Here is a 21,603-nt window from a genome sequence, read left to right on the forward strand (position 1 = left end):
ATACTTCATTTCCCCTAACAGAATTTATTTTTAAAAAATTACATACAATGTAATGGCTCCGAGTTTGTAAGTTATCAAAGAACAAGCTTTGCTTTTGATAATCTCTATTTCAAGAAATGCTGTAATTTCTCTTTAAGCAGGATTTATTTTTTCCACATATTCTGTTACTGGTTTGGAATCTCAAAATGTATTTTAGCTCCTTAGGGAAAAAGCTCTGGCTATCCATCCTTTTACTATTAATCTGTTTTTTCTATTAAGACAGTTGAATCTCTCCTCCCTCAAACTTGTCAGCTATACTGATGAGTCATTAATTGATTTTTTTTTTCCCTCTTTTTGTTTTTTTGGAAGCAAGTACAGTAGGCTAAAATCAAGCAAGAAGCCTACTGAAGAATTCAATTAACTTCTGGCTTGTTTGGTAATAAATAGTGCAGTATTGTATTCTGCCACCCTTTATTCTTCTTGTAGTGTCTGGAGATTGCCCAGATGTTTCATCCTCTGGGTTTTTTTGCTGCGGAAAGCTTTTGCCTCCAGGCTGAGCAGTGCTGGCCCTCTGCTCTCCTGCCTCCAGTTAATCTACGTGGCTGTCAGAGCTGTCACAGGAATGGTGAATCACGGCCTCTGCAATCACTTCAGCCCCTGGGGAAGTGCTCGGAGCGAACAGCTGCACAAACCCCCACCCAAGCAAAGTTTCTCCTGGATGAGGATTGTACAAATCAACTTTGAAATAATCACAAAGCCTGACTGACAGGCCCACAGTTTTTAAGTAACAGAAATTTGTCAAAAACAAATTGGTTGTCTTTCAAACAGACACCCTGGTTGAGTCTTTTTTTTTCCTCTTTCCTTTGCTGACTTTCTGATTTCCAAACAACAACTGGATCCATTTTCTTCTAAACAAACTTGAATTACAAAGGAATGTTGTTCTGCTATACTTAATAGATTTGCACATTTTTCCCTTTCTTCTTTAGTCTTTCCCAGTATAACATATAATCCTTTGCACCTGCAAAAGCTCCACAGACTGCTGACTGCCAAGAATCCACCACGTGACCCTGCTTCCATGACCAGAGATCCTGTGTTTAAAGAGAAAGGAAAATAAAAAGTTATTAAATGTTTGAATCTATCTGATCCCCATGTGAGTTAACTCTGAGGATGGGAACTTAAGTGAAAAGCTATTTTTGTGGCATTTTTGAGTGATGTAATAAGTGATTTTTCCCAAGGAACTTGTGTACTTGAACAAGCAGATGGAGTGAGAAAGACGTCTGGAACTGAGGAGGGCTTGAAGCAAATTGCTTTCAGGGAATTCATATGTATGTATTTAAGCCTGTGGCCATGCAACTTTGCAAATATTTTGTGAATTTATTTTCTTTTTGGCAGATAAAACAGCACACAGCAAAACACTGAGCATGAGGGCAGCATGCAAGAACCAATATCAGCTCAGCCCAGATGTACAAAAGGCTCCCACTTAAAATTAACAGCTCCCACTTCCACGAGATACAAGTCCTGTTTGCTCCCCTACATTTCTTAAACCAACCCTTCACCTCACACTCCCCAAAAAACCCCATCATTAAGAAATTACTCTTATCACTCCCATTATATCCCAAAGCAGGTGTGTCTCTGTTTTTCACTTGGCGTTCTTAGGGACCACACACCCTCCTCTCCAAGGCTCCCACACACCCTGCTCCCATCCATTTCCTCACAGCAGCATTTAAACACACACATTTAAAGCCCCAACAAGAACAGTGCCTCCAAAACTACCTCTCAAGTCACAATTTGATGAGCTCAGTCAGTATCAGCAGCAAAGGCCAGTGTCTGCTGGGAGGGGTTTCCCTGGCAGCCACAGTCACTGTGTTCTCCCCTCCTGCACCCTGCTCCATCACCCCTTTCTCATCTCCTGAAACACTTCACACTGGAAGCTCTCTGGAGGAGAGGGTTCTGGTTTATATGTGAGGATCAGTACTGAGCAAAAAGGGATGGGATCCACAGCCCTTCTGAGGCCCACCGCTGAGAAATCAGCAATTTTATTTTATAGCTGTGGCATTCTCCTTCTTTTTAAAGCCATATTACTTCTGTACTATAAAATTTTCTTAAAAGCAACTGGATAGCAGTGCTAGGCTGAGATTATTGCTCTTGGGCTCGTGGTCTGCAGTACAGCCACTTTCCACTGGAGCAGGAGGACTCTGCTCTCGTTTGCTGACTCTTCATTTAACATGCTGTCCTCGTGACTCGCTTCTTCCAGCTTGGCTGGCGGTTAAATTTCAGTTGAATGTTTTAAAAATCAAACTGTTCAAGCAACAATGGCCAGCCACAAAGTTGTTTGGTACCCTGCCACAGCTAAATAGCTGCAGCTCTGCTGTACGAAAGCACTAAAGGGGCTCCAGCCTCTCTAATGCTAGCCATTCTTTTCCTGGTGTTTCTGGTATGGGCTGCTATTCTGCTGTCACCCACAGCAGAAACTGATTTTCATTTCATAAATAAATAAATAGAGATTCATGATTCTTCAAAACCATAATATGCTTTTCTGGAATAACTCACAGTCTTCGGACACACAGTTCTCTTGCAACTCAGTCCTGATGGAAGAAGGACACACTCCCATAGACAAATTACCTTGCACAGTATCTGGGTACTGTCAAAGCCTAAACCCCACCTTCAGCACCCATCTGCAAAACAGTTCAGGTACTTAAGAAACCTTGAATTGAAAGCCAGGGTTTAAAAACAGAGCTGCTGGAGCCACAGCTTTCTTTTCGTAAAAACAGAATTATTGTATTTTTTTATTAAACGTTCTCCAAACATCTGTACATCTCCAGCTAAACCCAAGAACTTAGAACAGTTACTGCTGCCATGTAAAAATGTGCTGTGGAAGAGCTGCTGGAAGACTAAGAGGAAAACCAGCCCATTAATACAGGCATTCATGGCTTTGCCAGAAGCCCAGCCTATTCACAGTCATGATGGGTTTTATGTTAATGTCATTGTCCAAAGAAGGAGGAAAATGTCGTTCTGATTTCTTGGCATGTAGCTCTAAAATCTAGTTTCTGATAAAGCCTGGCTGCCCAGGGCAGCTCTGCACAAAGAGCCTCTGCCAAGCAAGGCAAGCAGTGATAAATTCCCATCCATTATGCCTGCAAATTGACAACAGGTATTTGCAACAGTCATGCAATATGGAAAATGCTTTAAAAGGGTGGAGCCAGGAACAGTTCAATTAAATTAGGGAAAAGGAGAATTGAGGCTGGAGAACAGGAAGCAAATTCCCCAACAGTGAGGTCTACCGAACCGTGGAGCCAGCCTCCCCAGGGAGGAGAGGAAAGCCCTCTCCTTTGAGTCATTTAAAAATAGATTGGAGAAGGCACTCAAGACTGTACTGTGGGGAATAATCCTGCACTGGCAAGGGCAGGATGAGATGACTTCATGTGTTTCTTTCCATCTCCAATTTCAGTGATTCACTCAGAGCTCCAAACCTGAACATGCAGAAGAGCAAGAGGGAAGCAGGGCACGAGGACATGATCCTGGAGGATGCCAAGAGGAACAAGTGTCACAGGGCCAAGAGGACCAGCAAGACTCCAGTCCAAATTCCTTCTAACCACACGATGCTGTGGGCCAGGATGATGTGCTGGAGGTCACACATGTTTTCTCTCATAGCCCATGGACCAGCTAATTGACAGGGTTCTGTGGTAAGTCAGGCCTGTAAGTTCTTCAAAAACACTCGTCCTTTGAGCAGGTTTTAATACCATTAAGACAGGGCAAAGCACAGAAGCTGTTAGGGGTTTGTAGATTACTATAAAACCAGGGCCTTGTTCCTGGAAAGAAACAGAGGATCCTTATACATATCTCCCTAAAACACTGACTTTGAACAAAACTGCTGGGTATTGCAGTGCTTAGGCCACACTCTGCCATCCTAGGTGCTGCACAGAAGCAGAAGAGCCTTCCACTCGGGGGGATAATGGTGAGAGCTCAGGTCAGGCAGAGCTCAGAGCCCAAGGGGCACAGCTCAGAGGGTCCAAAACAAGGCAGAAATGCCCATGTAATGCCTGCAGAAGCCCCAACGACAGTGGTCTCTCTCTCCACGTGCTCCTGCAGGATGAAACACAACCCGGGAATTACGAGCAACACGACTGCAGCAGTTGGCTCAGCCTGGGTCCCCCACTGCCATCACCAAAAAGGCTTCTACCTGCTCACACTGTGCTCCTGCAGCAGAAGGCTGCAGGGGATAACCTGACTTTTCCAGGGCAATACCCATTCCCACTAGCATTCACAGCCTAGGAAAGCAAAATGACAAGGAGCACATTACATGAAAGCGGCCGCCATGCCAAGCCTGTGTCATGTGTATTCTATTAAGCTGAAGGCTGAATAGAAGACTTTGTTTTCCACTTCAAAGGACCCCATCCCAATCTCTCCCTCTCTTCCCTTATGAATAACAAATTGGAAATAAATCTTCTGGCTGAAGTGCATGGAAACTCATACATTTGGGGCCCTCTGCAGCTTCCCAGCTCAATCACATGGTAATTTTTTTTGTAAACACTTTTCTGTGATATATATGTAAATCTCGCTGTGCATTGCTGCACCATGTAAAGCAATACAGCGGGTGTGGCCTCAGGGGATGGCACACAGCGGGAAGCCCGACTGCATATTTCCAATTATTCACAGGGATAGTGTTCACAGAGAAGGGTCAAGTTTTATATGTGGGCAGAGCCCTACTTTTCTTCCTAGAGATCCCATTTCATCCTGCTCCATAGGCCAGTGTCCCCTAATTCTCACCACAAATGTTATTTAGCTCTTTTGATACTGACAAAACAAGGACATCCCATTTTGCTGGGCAGAGAGAGCATTGGGAAAGTCACTCTCAAGATATACCAAAGGTCTTTCAATCTAAAAAAAAAAAAACCAAAAAAAAACCCCAAAAAAAAAAACCCAAATAAGGAAAATATTACCTCTGCTTTTAAATACTAGGGGGAAGTATTTAGTGCCCACAAATATGGACTCCACAGTGCTGAGGGCACCTGGCCTCCAGATGGGCAATAATCTTTGACCAGTGCACACAACTCTTACCTGTGCATGCCTGTCACCTTTGCTACACATTTATAGGAGGAGTTTGTGGCAAAAATCAGCTGTCAGCTTTGTGTTCCAAATGCAGCCAGGTCAGGGTCGATATTCAGGACACCTACGCTTTGGTAATCCAGGGAAATGCAATACTCCCACATCTCTCAAACCTGATGACCAGCCCAACACCCCCAGTGCTGCAGGAAGCATTGCAGAGAATAAGACATCTCTGCCTTGGCCTTGCTATTCTTCAAGCCAGCAGAACTCATGGCATACACTACACTTGAGGCCTGCAGCTGAATAAATATTACAATTCATTCCAATGATAAGTATCTATAGTATCTCTGTGTACCCCTCTGTTCACAACAGTGTTCAACTTCATGGTAACAGGGGAGAAAAAAATGAGCACAAATGAATCACATGGATCCGTGTGCATGTGAGGTCCTGCAGACTGAGAAAAGAAAAGCAATTTTCATGTTTGCCTTTCCTGCTAGGGGTTTTACTCACAACGTGGCATTCTGCATGGCTGACCCTTATAGATGCATGGCACATTAGCTACAGGAGAAGCAAAAACTTCACAAGTTGATTGCTGTTTCTATACATAAAGTCAACGTGGAGCAAAGAGCCAAATGTCCTCCTCAGTGGATTTTTACGTGCATATGTGCAGCATATGAGCAAGTACATGTGTATATTATCTTGCAGGAAACATGCAAGCCCAAACATGGGAAAAATTCAATGATCTAAGTTCACTGTTGACATAAATGCTGAGACTCCATTTGCACTAATGGAGTTGTGCTCACTTACGCCAGTACTGAATTCAGTCCTAGAATTAAACCCACCCAAATCCTAGATAAATTGAAAGAGAACAAAAGTTGGCCTATATGCAAGAGCATATTTTTCATGTTAAAAACATTTCATTCCCTTTTTCTGCCCATATAATACTGCATTGATGTCTGTGACCCATTTGGATGTAAATCAAAATGGATGTGCTAAAAGCCTGGTTAAAGGAAATGTTCTTCGAAACAGTGTTCCCATGGCAAGGCAGAACAGCTACACTCAGTTTCCATGGCACAAAGGGACATATAGGGAGGGAAAATGCACTTCTGAAAAATCACTTTAAAGCCAGCAGGGTTTTTCTTGCGCACCTGCACTGCTCATACCTAATAGATCTGTGCTTCGTAGGGGTGTGTGAATAAATTACATGGAAGAATTGCAGAAATCTGCTGAGATTCTTCAGCAAATAACCAGCGTCCAAATCAAATCTTTGATATTCAAACATCCCCAGATGTCACTGGCAAGCTTAGCAACTTCTAGAGAACCTCTTGTGGCCTGGGCATGACCAAGAGCATCACAATCTGGCTCTGTATCTATAGACTGTATGAGCCTGTTTTCCTCTGGTCTGTTGAAATGCTGTATTGATGATCTGAGGCCATCTGACTTTTCCCAAAACGTGCCTGCAGTGCTGTGAGCAAGGGTTGCATTTGTTTCTCTCCCTTTGGTGCAGATGGTGTGCAGCATTCCTCGGGCTGTGCCCCAGGATGGCGTGAATGACACTTATTGTGGCAGCAATAAAGCCAGGGCTGTTTGCTCAACAGCTGTTGGGTGCATTGTTCCTTTGTGAGAAAAATGCAGCCGCTCTGCTCATGGCATGGACACGTTACATCCCGCCCCCAACACCCCGTGCAAAGCTGTTCTCCTGATTCAGCACCTAAGCAAATGGCAGAGAGCGTTTGTTTAACCATTAGGATTAATCCCAAAATCAGCCCAAGCATAACTCCAAGAGGGAGCGAGGCATGGTAGAACACTTACTGCACTGCCTGTGAGGAAATGGCTTTAAAGCTGGGCCTGGCTTTCATTTACTCTTGACTTATATGCAGCTGAGCACAGAGGAAAGAAATACTAGACTGCTTCTCCAGGAAAAAAGGAGAATGGTCACCTACCTGTAGAGCAGGGAAAGAGCCATTTAAGGCCCAGTTTGGCTACATGCCTCTATTTTCTACTTGCCCCGTTAAGCAGCAACAGATCTGACTGTAAATTTTAGGAGGGAAATAGCATGTGGTTTATTGATTCAATGGAGGAGTTATAAACACGTATTACTTCTGAGAACCCCAGCTGCCTGGGCAGAAGTATTCTGTAAACTTTTCATTCTTACTAACTTTAAAAATCAGGTCAATGAGCTCCAACCAAGGTTAGAGTGTTCACCCTCCACAGAAAGCCATCAAACAGTCTTTGCACAGCAAGCTTCAAGATGTATCTCAAAATCTATCTGCACTGATGGCCAAGAGCAAGGCTGAGCTGACCCTAAAATCAGTTCACACCCTGCACTGCCTATCCCAGCCCCCAGCAGCCGAGCTCCCTGGAGGGGGGAACCAAGAGCACCAAGCAGATGAGCACATGTGCCATTGCCCTCTAGATCTATGGCTCAGCTCACCTGCACACTCCCCTTCACACAAGTGCCTCGTGCCTACAGCGACAGCTGCACCTGAACAGAAAACAAAGGACCTCATCCCAAACTTGCTCTCCATTGTGTGGCCAGAAACCAGCTCAGAACCAGCCCATGGAATTCCTGTTCTGACCCAATCAATTTTCTGATCCTGCTCGGCCTCACAGATGAATGGCTGGACTCTCCCCATTCTCTTTTTTGTATAACACCTTTTAATTTGTGAGACCTACAGATTTGGGGAAAATTGTTTTATTGCTAAAACCAGTGACAAAAAAAACTTGTGGGCTCACTAGAACTGCAGAAGGCCTAAGAGTTCTAAATTTTGCTCAGCACTGAGACAAAGAGGGAAATCCTGGCCCTACTGAGTGTTAGAAGAGTCATACATCACCATGAGCGTGGTCAGTTGAAGATTTTTATCTTTCTTTGAAGCTCCTAGGCCAGCAGAGCAGCACAGTGTGTGCCTGCCCTCCCAGAAAGGTTGGGTTTGTAGGGACAGGACTGGCTGGCCCTGATGTTCCATGGTCTTAGCAAAGTCCAAGTGTCTCATCTTAAGAGTCAGACCTGCCTAATGAGAGAGACAAAAGCCTCCCAGGATAGCAGATTTGTTTTCCTTAAAAAAAATCCACCAACCAAACAAACAAAAACCCCTTTGTTCTTCAAGTCAACTCATTTGAGACCTATGTCCTCCTGTCCTGCCTGCTCCTTCCCTCCTCGCTGGCTGCCACAGCCTTTTCTCCAGACATACAATACATTTGGTCTATAAAGAGACCATTCTCCCTGTACAGCTGCATTTGAGTAACTCTCAGAGGCTCTGAAGCGCAGCCAACATGCAGAAATATAAAACCCAAGAGGACTGAGTCCTGCTTCACCTGAGAAGGGTTTATCTTACAGCACTGTTCTTCAAGGGATCTGACCATTTCCACTGAGCCTTAAGAAACAGGCATTTTTGACAAGATGTTTCTGGACACAAACCTAACCAGAGGCTCTTGATTTTCTGTAGGGTTTTAAAATGTTATTTTATTGAAAAAAAAACAAAATACCTGATGCCCTTTATTTGTCTAATAGCCCCCCAGCAGAACTGAAAGTTTTATTTTTTCTCAGTTAGTTCTAAAAGAAAAGGATTAAAACATGAAACAAATGATAAATCACCTACGTGCTGCTGGTAGGAGCTCGGATATGATGATTATAAGCACTGAATAAAATGTCTGAACAGAAGAGAATAAAAGATAAGGCAGAAAGGATGGGCTCCTCAGGGCCAGAGTCATCTGAGCACAGACTGCACAGCCCTAGCAGCAGGGTGAACACAGGAGCTGCACCAGGCTCCTGTAGCCCACAACAATTTCATGCCAAATACACAGCCCACAATGTGAAATTCCCACAGTAAGGAACACACATATTGTATTTCCAAAGCAATTTACTGAGGCACCCTGGAAATTCCAGGGCAGCATACAAGGGGACTGTATCTTACAACATTAATTCCAAAACCTGAACTAATATGGAAGGCTCTGTGCTTGGCTGGTATTTGGGAAGCACACCTATCTATGCTCTGTTGCCTTTCTCAGGGCCACCTGGCTTTGAGATGGGATCAGAAGCATTAACCCCACATAAAATAACCTAAACCTGATCAAACTGTCACAGTAATATTCAACCATGGTGCACTTCTGAGGATTGGTGCAGCAGAAAGTGAATAAAATTTGTAACATCCTTTCTTTCCCTGAACTCTGAGAAGAATTCAGGACTGTTTTACCTGTAAGACTTGGACTAAAGAGACAGAAAAGAGCTACACTAACTCACCCTAGATGGGGATTACATGGTCCTGAAATCTGATACACCATAGCAGTTTCCTTCTCTCTTTTGGTTTATAGCAATAATCTGTGTCTCAAACAAAATATGGAAAAATGGAGACTTGGAAAGAGAGAGGACATTAAGCACACCTTATAGCAGTGGATGCTACCTAAATAAATGAAATAATAATAATAAAAGAAGGAAAATACTTTTTTAAATTAAAAGCACCATAATTTCTTTACTGTTGTTTCTTGAGTCACTGTGAACTCAGGAAGGAGTCTATTGCCCCTTCCTAAATTGTGTGTTCACCTGAGTCACTATCAGTAATGCTTGCATTTGAAGCAGCATCTGTGTCTTGTTATTACTGCAATCCTCCCTTTGCCAGCACCCAGAGCCAACGTAACCTTATAGCTCAGTGATCTATACAATGCTCTCTCTTCTTTTAACATAGTTCAGTGCATGGCATGCAAGTTTGCTCTCACATTGGACAGCTGGTGCACATTCACAGACAGGAGAAAACTGTGCATGTAAACTCTGTGACTAAAGCATAAGGAATAACCAGAGCAGCTTGGAGTAAAGCAGATAGAGAAAATGGGATGTAGAAACCCACCATTTGACACCTATGACAAGCCTTTATTAGGCTTCTTGAAGCTTAACACCCTGCTGCTGGCTGCAGTCAGCACATATCTGAAGGAAAAGGAACCTCTCTTCTTCTTCCATGTGCCTCTCTAGCTGTCCTTTCACAGTGGAAAGATTTTCCTCATGTTTATGGTGATTAGCTTGTTCAGGGAATCAGGACTGAGTCTATCTTCCATCAGCTTATGTAACTTCACACAAATGGTTTTAAAAATGACACAGCCACAGCTCTTGTTCTACTCTCCTCAGTGAGATGGCCCACACACATCATACACAACTGCTCCCACAGTTACTTTCTCAAGTAATCCTATTAATCCAGTGCAGAACAGTCCCTCAGGCATCATCTCAATAACTCTTTTCTGTTCAGACTTTGTGCCACTTTTTTCTTGTCCTTTGCGTTTCTATTTCTTTGTAATTACTGTCTGTTCATGCTCCCTTTGTGCACCCGTGAGGAGCCCTACACCCTCAGCCATACTCCAGTGATGTTACTGGCCACATCCAGCCTCTTGATGGGACCATAATGATTTTTGTCCTTTGTTATACTGTCAGGACAATTTTTAAGAGCTTCCCTCAGATAAACAAAATGTATTCTGCTTTCACTGCCTGGCTTTGATATGACAAACCCTGAGCTCTCTCCTGTGCTGAGCCAAAGTGACTGAGTATGTCAGACTAATTTTTGCAGTTTTCTACTCTCGACATCAGAAGAATATAATGCAACAGGTTTGTGGAACAAACTGACACAAGTTTTGTTTCTCTTCAGATCTGCACTGACCTCCTTAGATTAAACATGATGCCTCATCCTGAGTGACTCACTCCTGTAGTTAGCTAAATTCAAACTGTCTTCTTTAAAGCCTGTAATGTAAACAATACATTTTACTGTCACAGCTACGTGGACATTAGTTAAAACAACTTTACATTCTGCAAACAGCTACACGATGTTGCTGGTTTATGTGGTTTTGGCACGAACACCACACTTTTTCCCTTTAAGCATTGCCACCTCTTGCTCCCAAACACGGCTGCTGCGCTAACCACTAGCAGGTTGGGCCAGTACCACTGCTGAAGAGTTTACAGAAAGCCATTCCTGGGCACTGGCAGGGAAGCAGATTCCTAATAAGGCAGCCCAAGCTCCCCTGAGCAGTGGGATGATACCCAGACCCCACAGCAGGCTGAGCTCATGAAGTACCCACAGAATCCTCCACGAGCACAGCTCCGTTCTGCAAAAGCTCTTGATGATTTTCATGCTCCTCCTGCCTGTGGATTCACCTTTAACTTGAACTCCCTGAAGCCTCTACATGCAAATTTTCACTCTGTAGGCTTGTCCCCCCCAAACAGCCCCAGCTCCAGACACACAGCAAGAGGACAAATTGTTGTTCAATCCAACACACAAGGACCCACTTTGGGTCTCTGTGCTGAGCTTGCTCAGAAGTCCAGCATTCCTACCAAGAAGAAAGTTTTTCTCTCCAGCTCCTCTTTTACAAATATATTTTACTACAATGTTTTTAATGATCTGCAGTAATTCTCTGTGCTTCCACCCCATGACTTCCAAGTACTTGAAAAACCCTTCCTTCCATCTTCTGCAGTGAGTTCAAGGAAAAACAGAAGGATGGAGAAATTATGTCTTCAAATCCAATCCTCCACTCAAAAAACTAGATCCTGACTCTGACCATGGTAACAACTGCACTGTTAAAACATCGTCCACTGACACCTTCTTTAAATGACCTTAAAATAAAATATATGCAGCCAATCAAAATATCATTTCAGTGAAGTTTACAAAACCCAGGCTGAAAGTTTTTTCATTCACAATTTTCTTTTACCATGAAGAGCAAAACAGTAAAAAAAGTTAAAATAAATAAATAAAAAAATTACACAACATATGGTGGTCCCCACTCTTTTTTAGCAGTAAAAAAAGTTAGAGCCAAAGATAAAATTTCTGACATGCTGGGAGTAAAATCTAGCCTGCATGCCATAGATCAGTGGTTAGATATTCCCTGTTATTTTTCAGATATTCAGGCATATGATCTTCACATGCACAGGTAAGTTAGAACATAATCACTGATTCTTGAACATACCCAAAATTGCTATAATGCAGTTACATAAGTTACCATGGAAAGCCTTTGCAAAATATAACTTATATTTCCATCACTGAAAGAGAACTTACCTTTAAGGACTCCCAGAGGGGAAACTGTACCAGAGAGAAAGGAATCTGGAGAGGTGGGAAAAGAAAAAAAAAAAAGAACAACAACATAATGTTACAAAAGTAAATTGGGTTAGCATGTTCCTCAACTGGCTAAATTAGGAACAGTTATTGTTCTCTCAGTGAACTGCAGCTTATTACACTTACAAATCTTTACGGACACTTTATGTATGCTGCCATTAAATGACTGGTTTCACTAAAGCAGTTTTACTTTGTTTATCACATTCCCTGCTGAGAGGTTAATGTATTGTTACCAGGGTGGCCTAGAAGTGCAATAAGCAGTGTGATCTAGTGCAGGGACATTCTTGGTTTGTCAGCCAGCCAAGAAAGCCATGAGGATGGTTCAAGAAACACGTTCCCAAGGCCAGGAACACAGCTTGGCAAAAAACATCCTCAGCAGTGCACACTCTCACAGATGCTGAGCTCTTGTGCTGCAACCAGGGCTCTGCACTTGGGCATCAGCTGCAAAAACACGTTCCTGAACGTGTCCCATGGTCTCCCATGAACCAGCTCCCTTGAGAATTAAAAGCAGGTTGTGAGGAGCTATCACAACCCACCTAAAAGGGAGAAGCTTGGTGCTTCTCACTGCCCGTGACACAGGGTTCTCCTGTCACAGGAGACCCCTGTATCCCTGTCTAGGCTCATTCCTGCTGCCTCCTGTCCCAGGAGTGCCTGTGCATTTCCATGTCCTTCACAGATCCTGCCCTGATAAAAACCTCAACCCATCAGTCAGTTTGCATTGTGAACACACTGAAACACTGTGCAACAAGAGACGTCACTTTCCAAGGTTATGCCTTCTATTGTATTTCTTCCTCCACTAAATTCTTCCTTGTCCTTCACCACTCAGAGAAGTTCCTGTCTAATACCTACCTCTGGTACCTTTCTATCTCCAGGCTGAATATCTGTCCCAAATATTTCAGAGAGAAGGGTCTCCAGGAAAGCACTGGCCTGTCCTAAGGTTGCCCTATAGCTGTATCTGCAGGTCTGCTTTGCCCCCTCCTAAAGCTGCATTATCTCCTCCACTTTGTTAGCCAGTCAACCCCAGGCTCAAATCTTCCTCCAAGTATCTGTTTTCTTCTGCTTTTTCTTTCTTAATTTTCCCCCTTGTTTAGGCTGATTTGGCAGTTCATATATCAAATTATTTAGTCTCAGAAAGCACTTACACATCTTTTACCATGAAAAGGAGTAGACACTCAAAATGGATCACGCTTATTTAATGCAGATATCTTTGCTCTGAGTGATGTCAGGTTAAAAACATTCACTAGAGATATGAATGGCTTATTAAACCCAAATTCAGGCTATACAAAGGGTTCTGAAATGGAACATCCATTCCACATCACAGGAGACAAAGAGTATTGTCTGCTTCCCTGTGCTGCAAGTAATGATTAATAAATGAGTCTATTAAGTTAATCTGCCAGGCAAAACTAAACTTGACAGACACCTGCCACAGAAAATTTGTTATCTATTCAGGCAGGAAATGGCAGTGAGAAGAAATCAATGTCACTGCTGTACACTGAGCTGACAAACTGAAATCTCAGAGGAAGTTTGTCATCTTGGACAACGAGCAATATCCCTGGTGGCATCTCAGAGCCCCACAATAAAGGTCAGACATGGCTCTTATTTATCAGGGTCTTGAAACTCTAGTGTAGCAATTAAATTTCATTTTTAATACTGGGTGAAAAAGCCCAGCTCTCTGATAATAATGTGTGGTAATATATTTATGAGAAGATATATACACACCCACATGCTACTGCAGCATTGTTGAACTGAAATTATATGGAATGATTTCTCTGCAACGGAAAATGAAAAGCAACATAATCTTCTATTATCTAGACCAAAAGAATAGGGAAAAATAAGTAACAATAACCAATACATTTGCTTCAAATTTGTTAAAAAAGAGAAAAGGAAACGCTCTGTATCCAGCTGTACACCAAACAAAACAAGCTTTCAAATACAGCCTCCAAGTTTTGCTTTTTTTATGCTCGTGAATGAGTGGTAAAATTAAGCAGCTGTTAATAAGACAACAAGGGAAGCTTGTGACATAATCCCCTTTATATGGCCTAGCTAGAAGCATTTCAATCAAAGGGGAAACTTGCTCACAAGTGCTGTTTGATTTCAGTGTTAGTGCTGTTTGATTTTCAGTGTTAGTGGTGTTTGCTTTCCGTGTCCTGCTCAGGGGCAGCCCAGCTGGATGGGGATTATGGGTTTCCCTTTTCCCCACGTGATGAAGATTTCAGATGTGTGTCAGGGTGACCTGCACAGCCACTGGGCTCCCTCCTCTCTGGAAGGGCTGCAGGATAAGGGTTTAAACATTCAAACATTCCTAAGTCATGATTTACTAGATTTAAAAACTTGCAAAACCCAAGCAAAATAGGAAGCACCACCATCACCAAGCAGAGCAGCAGCATCTTTGCTGCACTAAGAAGATCCTAAGGAGATATCCTACATTTATTACACTCACCCATTGGATTCTGACATCCTGACTTAAAAACAAAACCCACACAAGCAATTTCATGGATATTGGAATGAAAGGGAGTCTGTCTTCCTGCAGATTTGGGTTTTGTCATCAGATTCTCTGAAGCCAAATAATTTCCAAGCCGCCTTCGGCAATCTTCCCATGACAGGGACCTCCATCACATTTCTTCTCAAGATCTATTCCACAGCCTTTGTTGAAAGTTGAGATGCAATTGAAAGCCTTCCCTCAAACCCTTTAATCACCTTTCTCCTCCTCTCACACACATATTTTCAAGAAAGTTATCAGAACTCCTGTTTATCTTCGCAGCCTCTGCCCTTCCGCCACATTTCCGTGGTCAGGACGTGGAAAGGCTGCTCAGGCTGCTGTGTCCATGTGTGCAAACACCCTGCTTGCATAAGCCTTGTCTCCCTAAGAGACCAGACTAAACAGCCCACACCCAAAAGTAGCATTAATATATGCAAAAAGAAATAGCTCTGCGAGGGTAGCTCATCCGACCATGAAAAAGCCTTTAGATGGCTTATTGCCCTTTATTCTTCCACCATGGCAGACGTGACAAAACCTTGCAGTCTGGGGATACTTCTTCATTTGAACACTTACAGCATTTCATTCCTTTTTGTATTTTGCTTCTTAAAAGAAAAGCTCTTCAGCAATGAACAGAATCACACCCTGTTAGGCAGAGATATTTCTGCCTGAAATAGGCTAAGGCAACAATAAAAATGTGGTCCACACATGTGGGTAACTTGCTGCCAGCAAATATGAAACCCTGGCAAGCTCCACCAACCTCTCATTTGACAGTAATATAAAATAGACAGAGAGTACCAGGTCTCATGTCTGGCCTAATGTTATATAACTACACTGTTTGCTCATCAGAGTCAACCCTTAAACACACACAAAAGGCAAATTTAAAAGCCCCCAGACAGCTGCAAATAATTATTCTAAAATGTTTTATAGGTTAGTGAAATTATCATTTTCTCTAGTCCCTGTAGTCCTTAGCACCTGATGCCTAACTTAAGGTAATGAACTTTGCAGATGCTTATTTCTACATGTCTACTTAATTCCCCTGATACAAAGTATTTTAAATGATTATGTTTAACAAGTTACTTTTAGAAATAGCTGCACTTCCCTGCCAGAGCAGCAGATACATCTCACTTCTAAAGAAAAATACCAACCTGTAAGCACTGAAGATTGATGACAGAGCAAAAGTCCTCCCACCAAGTACTGTTTAATTAAATAAAAGAAATTTAAGGAGGAACTTAATAATGCTCTTTGTAACTACAACACAACACTTTAAAGTACTGTGTATACATAACACTCAAAATTCACCCATTTGATATCTGATGGTAAATTGCAAGCTGACATTGTCCCGAGGAAAACAGCAGCCAGAGCAAGGGCAGCAAGCTGAAGGAGGGGCAAAGAACGGGGGAAAGAACCAAAAGAAAAAAACCCAAAACCTCATCAGCCCCTTCAGAACTGGGATTCCCTTCCAAATATGAGAATTCTTTCACACAAAGAGGAAACAGATGTCCACGGCTGGAATTTGCATGTGGCTTTATTCTCTTCTAGGATACAATAAAACTACTCTTCTTCTCATCCTCCAAGCTAGAAATTAAACAGTGGCATGTCATGCAGAGTCCAGCTGTGCTTCCTACCTCCAACCTTTATTAGCAATATATTTAAAAAGAAGAAGAAAAGAGAGAGACAGAAAGAAAGGGAGAAACTAGAAAAGCATAAGAATTGAAAAACTGTGGTATGTGTTCTCAAAACAATATAAAACCTACAGATGTTCTTACTAATCTGTGGCACATGTTTGTTTATTCAGGTTTTCCCTGTTCCTAGTTCAGCAGGCTTTGCTCTCCAGAAGACTTATCTATTTTTATAAACGTTAGAGTAAATACTGGAGGAGAGACTGGCATAAACAGCCAGAGGAGGAACAGGCTCACCTTGTAAGAGCTTTCTCAGTGTCCCTGAAAATGCACCTCCATCCCAGAAACTGCTCTCACCCACACCACCACTGTTCCCTACATTAACAGCAATGGGAGAAAAGCAAACACTTCTGAAGAGGATTTTGAGAGTATGAACATCACAAAGGCCAGCAGCAAGAACATCTGCTCACTTCAGGGAGAACCTATTTCATCCTCGAGGGACAGCTCTCAAACTTGCTCCCAACCTGTCACCTGCACTCACCATGACAAGGACAGAGGGGCCATCACTGCCCAAGTCTGTATTTATGAGGAGTACTGAGCTGCTGTGCCAAACTGTGCCTTCTCCATTGTAATTGCAAAGAAAAGACTAATAACCCACTTCTGAATAGCAAAAATATACTGTTTTCTAAGGATACATACACAGAAAATTTCAGGAGAACAATCTTATTTACCTAAGTCCCTTTTACAATCCCTTTTTTTCTAGCTTCTTTAATAAAGGATAGAAGGGTTTTTTAATAGGTTCAAGTTAAAGCAAAATAAAACCCTGTCAGCCCACTGGAGTTAAACATCTCTGTTAATAATCCCGGCAAATTGGTTCAGTGTCTTGCCCTCCTAAATTTCTTCGCACATTTACCCAATACATCTGGATTAGGATAAACTGATGTTCCAGCTATAAATATACTTTCCCCAGGATGGGTTTTGAAAAGACAGCATGAAATGAGGCAAGCCTGGCCCCTGGTCACATCAGAGGTCATAGCAATAGCAACCATCAAGATTTGGAGGTCTCACAGCTTTTCTACTGACTGAAGGTGAAGGTATTTAAGACCCATCATCGATGGGATACCCTAGAGCTGACAAAGTAGACTTATTTTCTTGAAATGATTAAATTAATATTGTCCCCCAGGCCCTCCTTGAAAAACTGCAGACTCCATGAGGAACTGAATTATAAAAAGGTAATTTGTAATCTTAACATGAATGAAAGACTGTCAAAGCCATCAGCTGTGTTCCTGCAGCTCCATGAGATGGAAGGTTGGGAGCGTGGTGAAAGAATAGACAAGTTTATATGTTAAACAAATGATGGAGGGCTTTGTTAATAAACATTGATGCAAAAACAAACAAAGCTTTTTAGGCAAGTTTAACAATGCTGGCATAGCAATGACCAGGGGAGAGGTTTTGGCTTCAACTCCTTCAGGAAAACAGTGAAGGACCAAGTTCACACACAGCACCTTCCTGTAAGACTGCACTAAGCCATAGAAGTGGAACCCCATGGGAAGCTCAGCCATCACAGGGAAAACTGTCAAGTTGCATTTGCAACAAACAACTTTTCACAGCCCTTCAGTGTTGAACACCAGCTCTGCAGCACTGCCAGAGGCAAAGGAATGGCGTTTAGGGTGGTAGAAACATCAATCTCAACAATGCCAAGAGTATAATTAAAACAAAGGTTTCAGATCATGCACCAGCAGCCATCTGAAGTAATCAGCAATTCCTTCATTTTCAAGCAAATAACATTAACCCTGTGTGAGCTGGGAGAAAACTGCAAGCTATAAACGGGAAGAAATACAAAATTCCTGAATTACAGTCATTTTTCTGGTGCAGGCATCTGCTAATTCTCAAATAAATATTTGCACCTTGTTTCCTACATTTCCCCAGCTCTAACCCCAAAGTATTTCCACTTGTCACCTGGCACATGTGAATGGCTGGAACTAAATTCCTTTCCTAGACAAAACATTATGTGCCCCACAGGGTTGCTTAATTTGGTTACAAGCCATTCTCACAGATGTCCTTTGGACCTGCGTGGCAGAACTTCACATTGACATTTCCTCTTAAATAGCATCACACAGTCATTATAAAAGCAACTTATATGGCATATTATGTAGTAAAGATAAGTAAAAGAAAAATTCAGTTTTCCCCCCAGGAGAAAAAGGTTCTGTGATTTAAAAAGCAAAGAAAAATAAAGAAAAAAAAATGTTTTTCTGCAGGGACAATATTGACCAGTGAAGGGGAAAGACATAGTCAGAGATCCAGCACGATTACATGTTTCCAAAACATGGGAAAAGGAGAGGCACTGAGGCAGATGCACAAACTCAATTCAGGCTGGGTTGATTTAAGAGATCCTGATGATCACAGAGCCCTAACTTTGCACACGCATGAGACAGACCATCATTGAGCTATTGAAGGCTCCTTCCTCAAAGAAACAACACTAACAACCTCAAATCCCACCCCCAACCCCTTCTTGAACCAGCCCCTTCTTACTCTGCTGGGACAACAGAATAACTATTAGAGATTGTATACTGTCAGGCACAAAAGTCAAATTTATTGGATTTCAAACATGAGCTGGACTGACCAGCCCCTAATTACACAAATAATATCCATGTTCTCCAATTTTCCAACAAATAAGCATTAAAGGAGATGCCTGCTTTGCTATTAATTTTCAACAACATATTAAGAAAGCCTCTCAGCAAGTAAATGAATATGCTGACACCGATTCGTACATGCTGTTTTCAGGGCTCAGATAAAAATCTTGTAGGATAAAAGATGAGTTTAGCAGCTCCAGAAGAATGAAGGTATTGTTTAACAGGAAGCAGATGTATGTCAGATGGCAAACTCATTAAAGTGTCCCATCGTTAAAGGAAACGGGATAACAACGAGCCATCTGAAAAAACCTGAACTGACCAGGAAGTACACAAGCCGCAGCTAATCTCCCATTTATTGGTAGGTAATGCCTTTAAGTCATGCACATGCATTGAGTTTAGGAGCATGAAGGACTAATCTTTGTTCTCATGAAAGAAACAGGAGCAGAACCCAAGAGCATGGAGAGCAGCATTTTTGGAAGAAGTCTTCTGAGGAAAAGCTCCCAACATTTGGAGGAGCTATTACATCGGCCTGTGGGTGCACACACACACAGTCTGAGCCCTGACTCTGAGAGCATTTTAATGGAGATTTTACATATATGGCACATTTTAAATGTAAATATTATTTTTAAAATGCCTTATGGGAGGTACCTATCAAGGAATAGCCTCTAAATACAAACTTGGAAACTCTAATCAAAGAAAAACCATTTGCTAGTGGGCACCGGACTGACGGATTTGCAGTATCAGAGTTGAACAATTCCTCAAGTGAGAATGTTGCAGGTTATATAAAGACCTAAGCACAAGGAATTAATCAAACAGCATAGATTCACAAAAGCATAGAATCATTTAGGTTGGAAAAGACCTCTATGATCATTGAGTCCGACTGTTAACCCAGCACTGCCAAGCACATCACTAAACCACAACCCCAAGTGCCACACTGACATGCTGTTGAATCCCTCCAGGGATGGTAACTCAACCACTTCCCTGGGCAGCCTCTTCCAATGCTTGACAACTCTTCCAGTGAATACATTTCTCCTACTGCTCAATCTGAACCTCCCCTGATGCAGTTTGAGGCCTTTTATTCTCCCCCTGGCACTTGTTACCTGGGAGAAGAGACTGATCCCAACCTGGCTACTCCTTCCAGGGAGTTGTAGAGTGAGAAGGTTCCACCTGAGCCTCCTTTCCTCCATGCTGAGCACCCCCAGCTCCCTCAGCCACTCCTTGTGCTCCAGACCCTTCCCCAGCTCCTTTCCCTTCCCTGGACATGCTTCAGCCCCTCAGTGTCTTTCTTGTAGTGAGGGGCCCAAAACTGAACCCAGGATTCGAATCAACGACAGCACGTTGGATTCACAAGGCAGGTGGATCTGTGGAGAGGAGTGAGAGTATTGCTTCATCCAGCAAATATTCAGCCTAAAAAAATGGAAAACAGTGCAGCTGTAATTGCACTGACATCAGCAAAGGAACTCTTGTCCTCACAGTAACAGCCACAAGAAAAAACCAAAAACAAACAAACAAAAAAAAGCCAGACTGGGAAGAAACGTGTTTCTCCCATCTTGGATGTCTCTCAACCTATACCAGTTTTGTTACAAATGTCTTGTTACTACATTATGATTACAAATATCACACAGCAGATCTCACCATTAAAATTAAATATATCTCTTGCCAGGAGTTTTCTGAGTATCACTAAAAAAAAATTTCCAAGAGGAAATCCACCTCTGCCTTTGCATATTGGCCTGATCCAAAGGCCATTGAAATAGCTGGGAATTTTGCACATGTGGCTTTGACAGCTTCTGGATCAGGACTGATGCTAAAGATGGAGAAAAGAGGAGAGGGTGGATGCAAAGGCTCTACAGCACAACACAAAGATCAACTAATCTGGATTCTACCAGGATGCACAGACCCCACTCATGGTGAGAGCAGGCTCTAGGATCTCCTTTTTTAAAACTTGTTTAACAGGAACTGCTGCAAATTCCTTACTTTTATAGAAATCACAACAGCCTTAATTATATCTGAGCCCAAACCATTAAGTACAATTTTAAGTCCCAATACAGTTAATGTAAGCTAACCAAGTTTTTTTGAATGTTTTACCAAATACAGATTTTAGTATTTTGCTGCATCGCTACCTTTGGTTATTTGGTAAGGGTATTCCTGCTTCTTTGCCCTTGTGGAAGAAGAAAAGAAAAACTCAAACTGTACCAAAAAGAACACGTAAGCAAACATTGTTTTAAACAAAACACTTCATGGATACTATTGAGAAAACTACCCCATCAATGCTAGTGCAAAACCAACATTAATGGAACAACTACAATAAACCAAGCTGAAACTTCTTTCCGCGAAGTGTAAGGCCTGTGCAGTACTGCTTGTGTATCTTACACCATTATCTCCATCATGTGGCAGAGAGAAAGAATGCAGACTAACATCTAATTTAGGAATACTGTGCATGTAAAGGTATTTTACTTCAGATTCAGACTTTTGTATCTCACAAAATGGGGCTTTGCTAAGTTTCCTTCTGAGGGTGCCATTTCAGCTGTTTTAATGAACAGTTGCATTGCTTTTGCCTAACCACAGGACATGATCTTGCAGAAGTGACAAGACCTACTACCTTATGACAAAGATTTCCCTTAACTTTTACATATTAAAACTTTCCTGCACTGCAGCTACAATTCCACAAACTTTATTCTGATTCTACATTAAAAAAACCTAATCTAAAACTCATTACAGTGAACTGAAAAATCCCAGCAAGCATTTGGTTGATCCCAAAGGAGCAG

The 21,603-nt window shown here is 42.3% G+C and overlaps 1 protein-coding gene across 2 annotated transcripts in view; it reads right to left on the bottom strand.

Moving 5' to 3' along the window:
* The window catches only part of SLC25A26 (solute carrier family 25 member 26), an 83,033-nt gene that overhangs the window by 13,382 nt on the left and 48,048 nt on the right, over positions 1-21,603 (bottom strand). For both annotated transcript variants that reach the window (XM_053953541.1, XM_053953540.1), the window contains 2 exons: positions 12,051-12,095; positions 998-1,067 (listed from right to left, as the gene is read on the bottom strand). In XM_053953541.1, coding sequence (XP_053809516.1) covers positions 998-1,067; positions 12,051-12,095 — 115 coding nt within the window. The remainder of the gene's footprint in view (positions 1-997; positions 1,068-12,050; positions 12,096-21,603) is intronic.

Source organism: Vidua chalybeata, chromosome 12 (genome assembly GCF_026979565.1).
Source record: "Vidua chalybeata isolate OUT-0048 chromosome 12, bVidCha1 merged haplotype, whole genome shotgun sequence".
Lineage (NCBI taxonomy): Eukaryota > Metazoa > Chordata > Aves > Passeriformes > Viduidae > Vidua > Vidua chalybeata.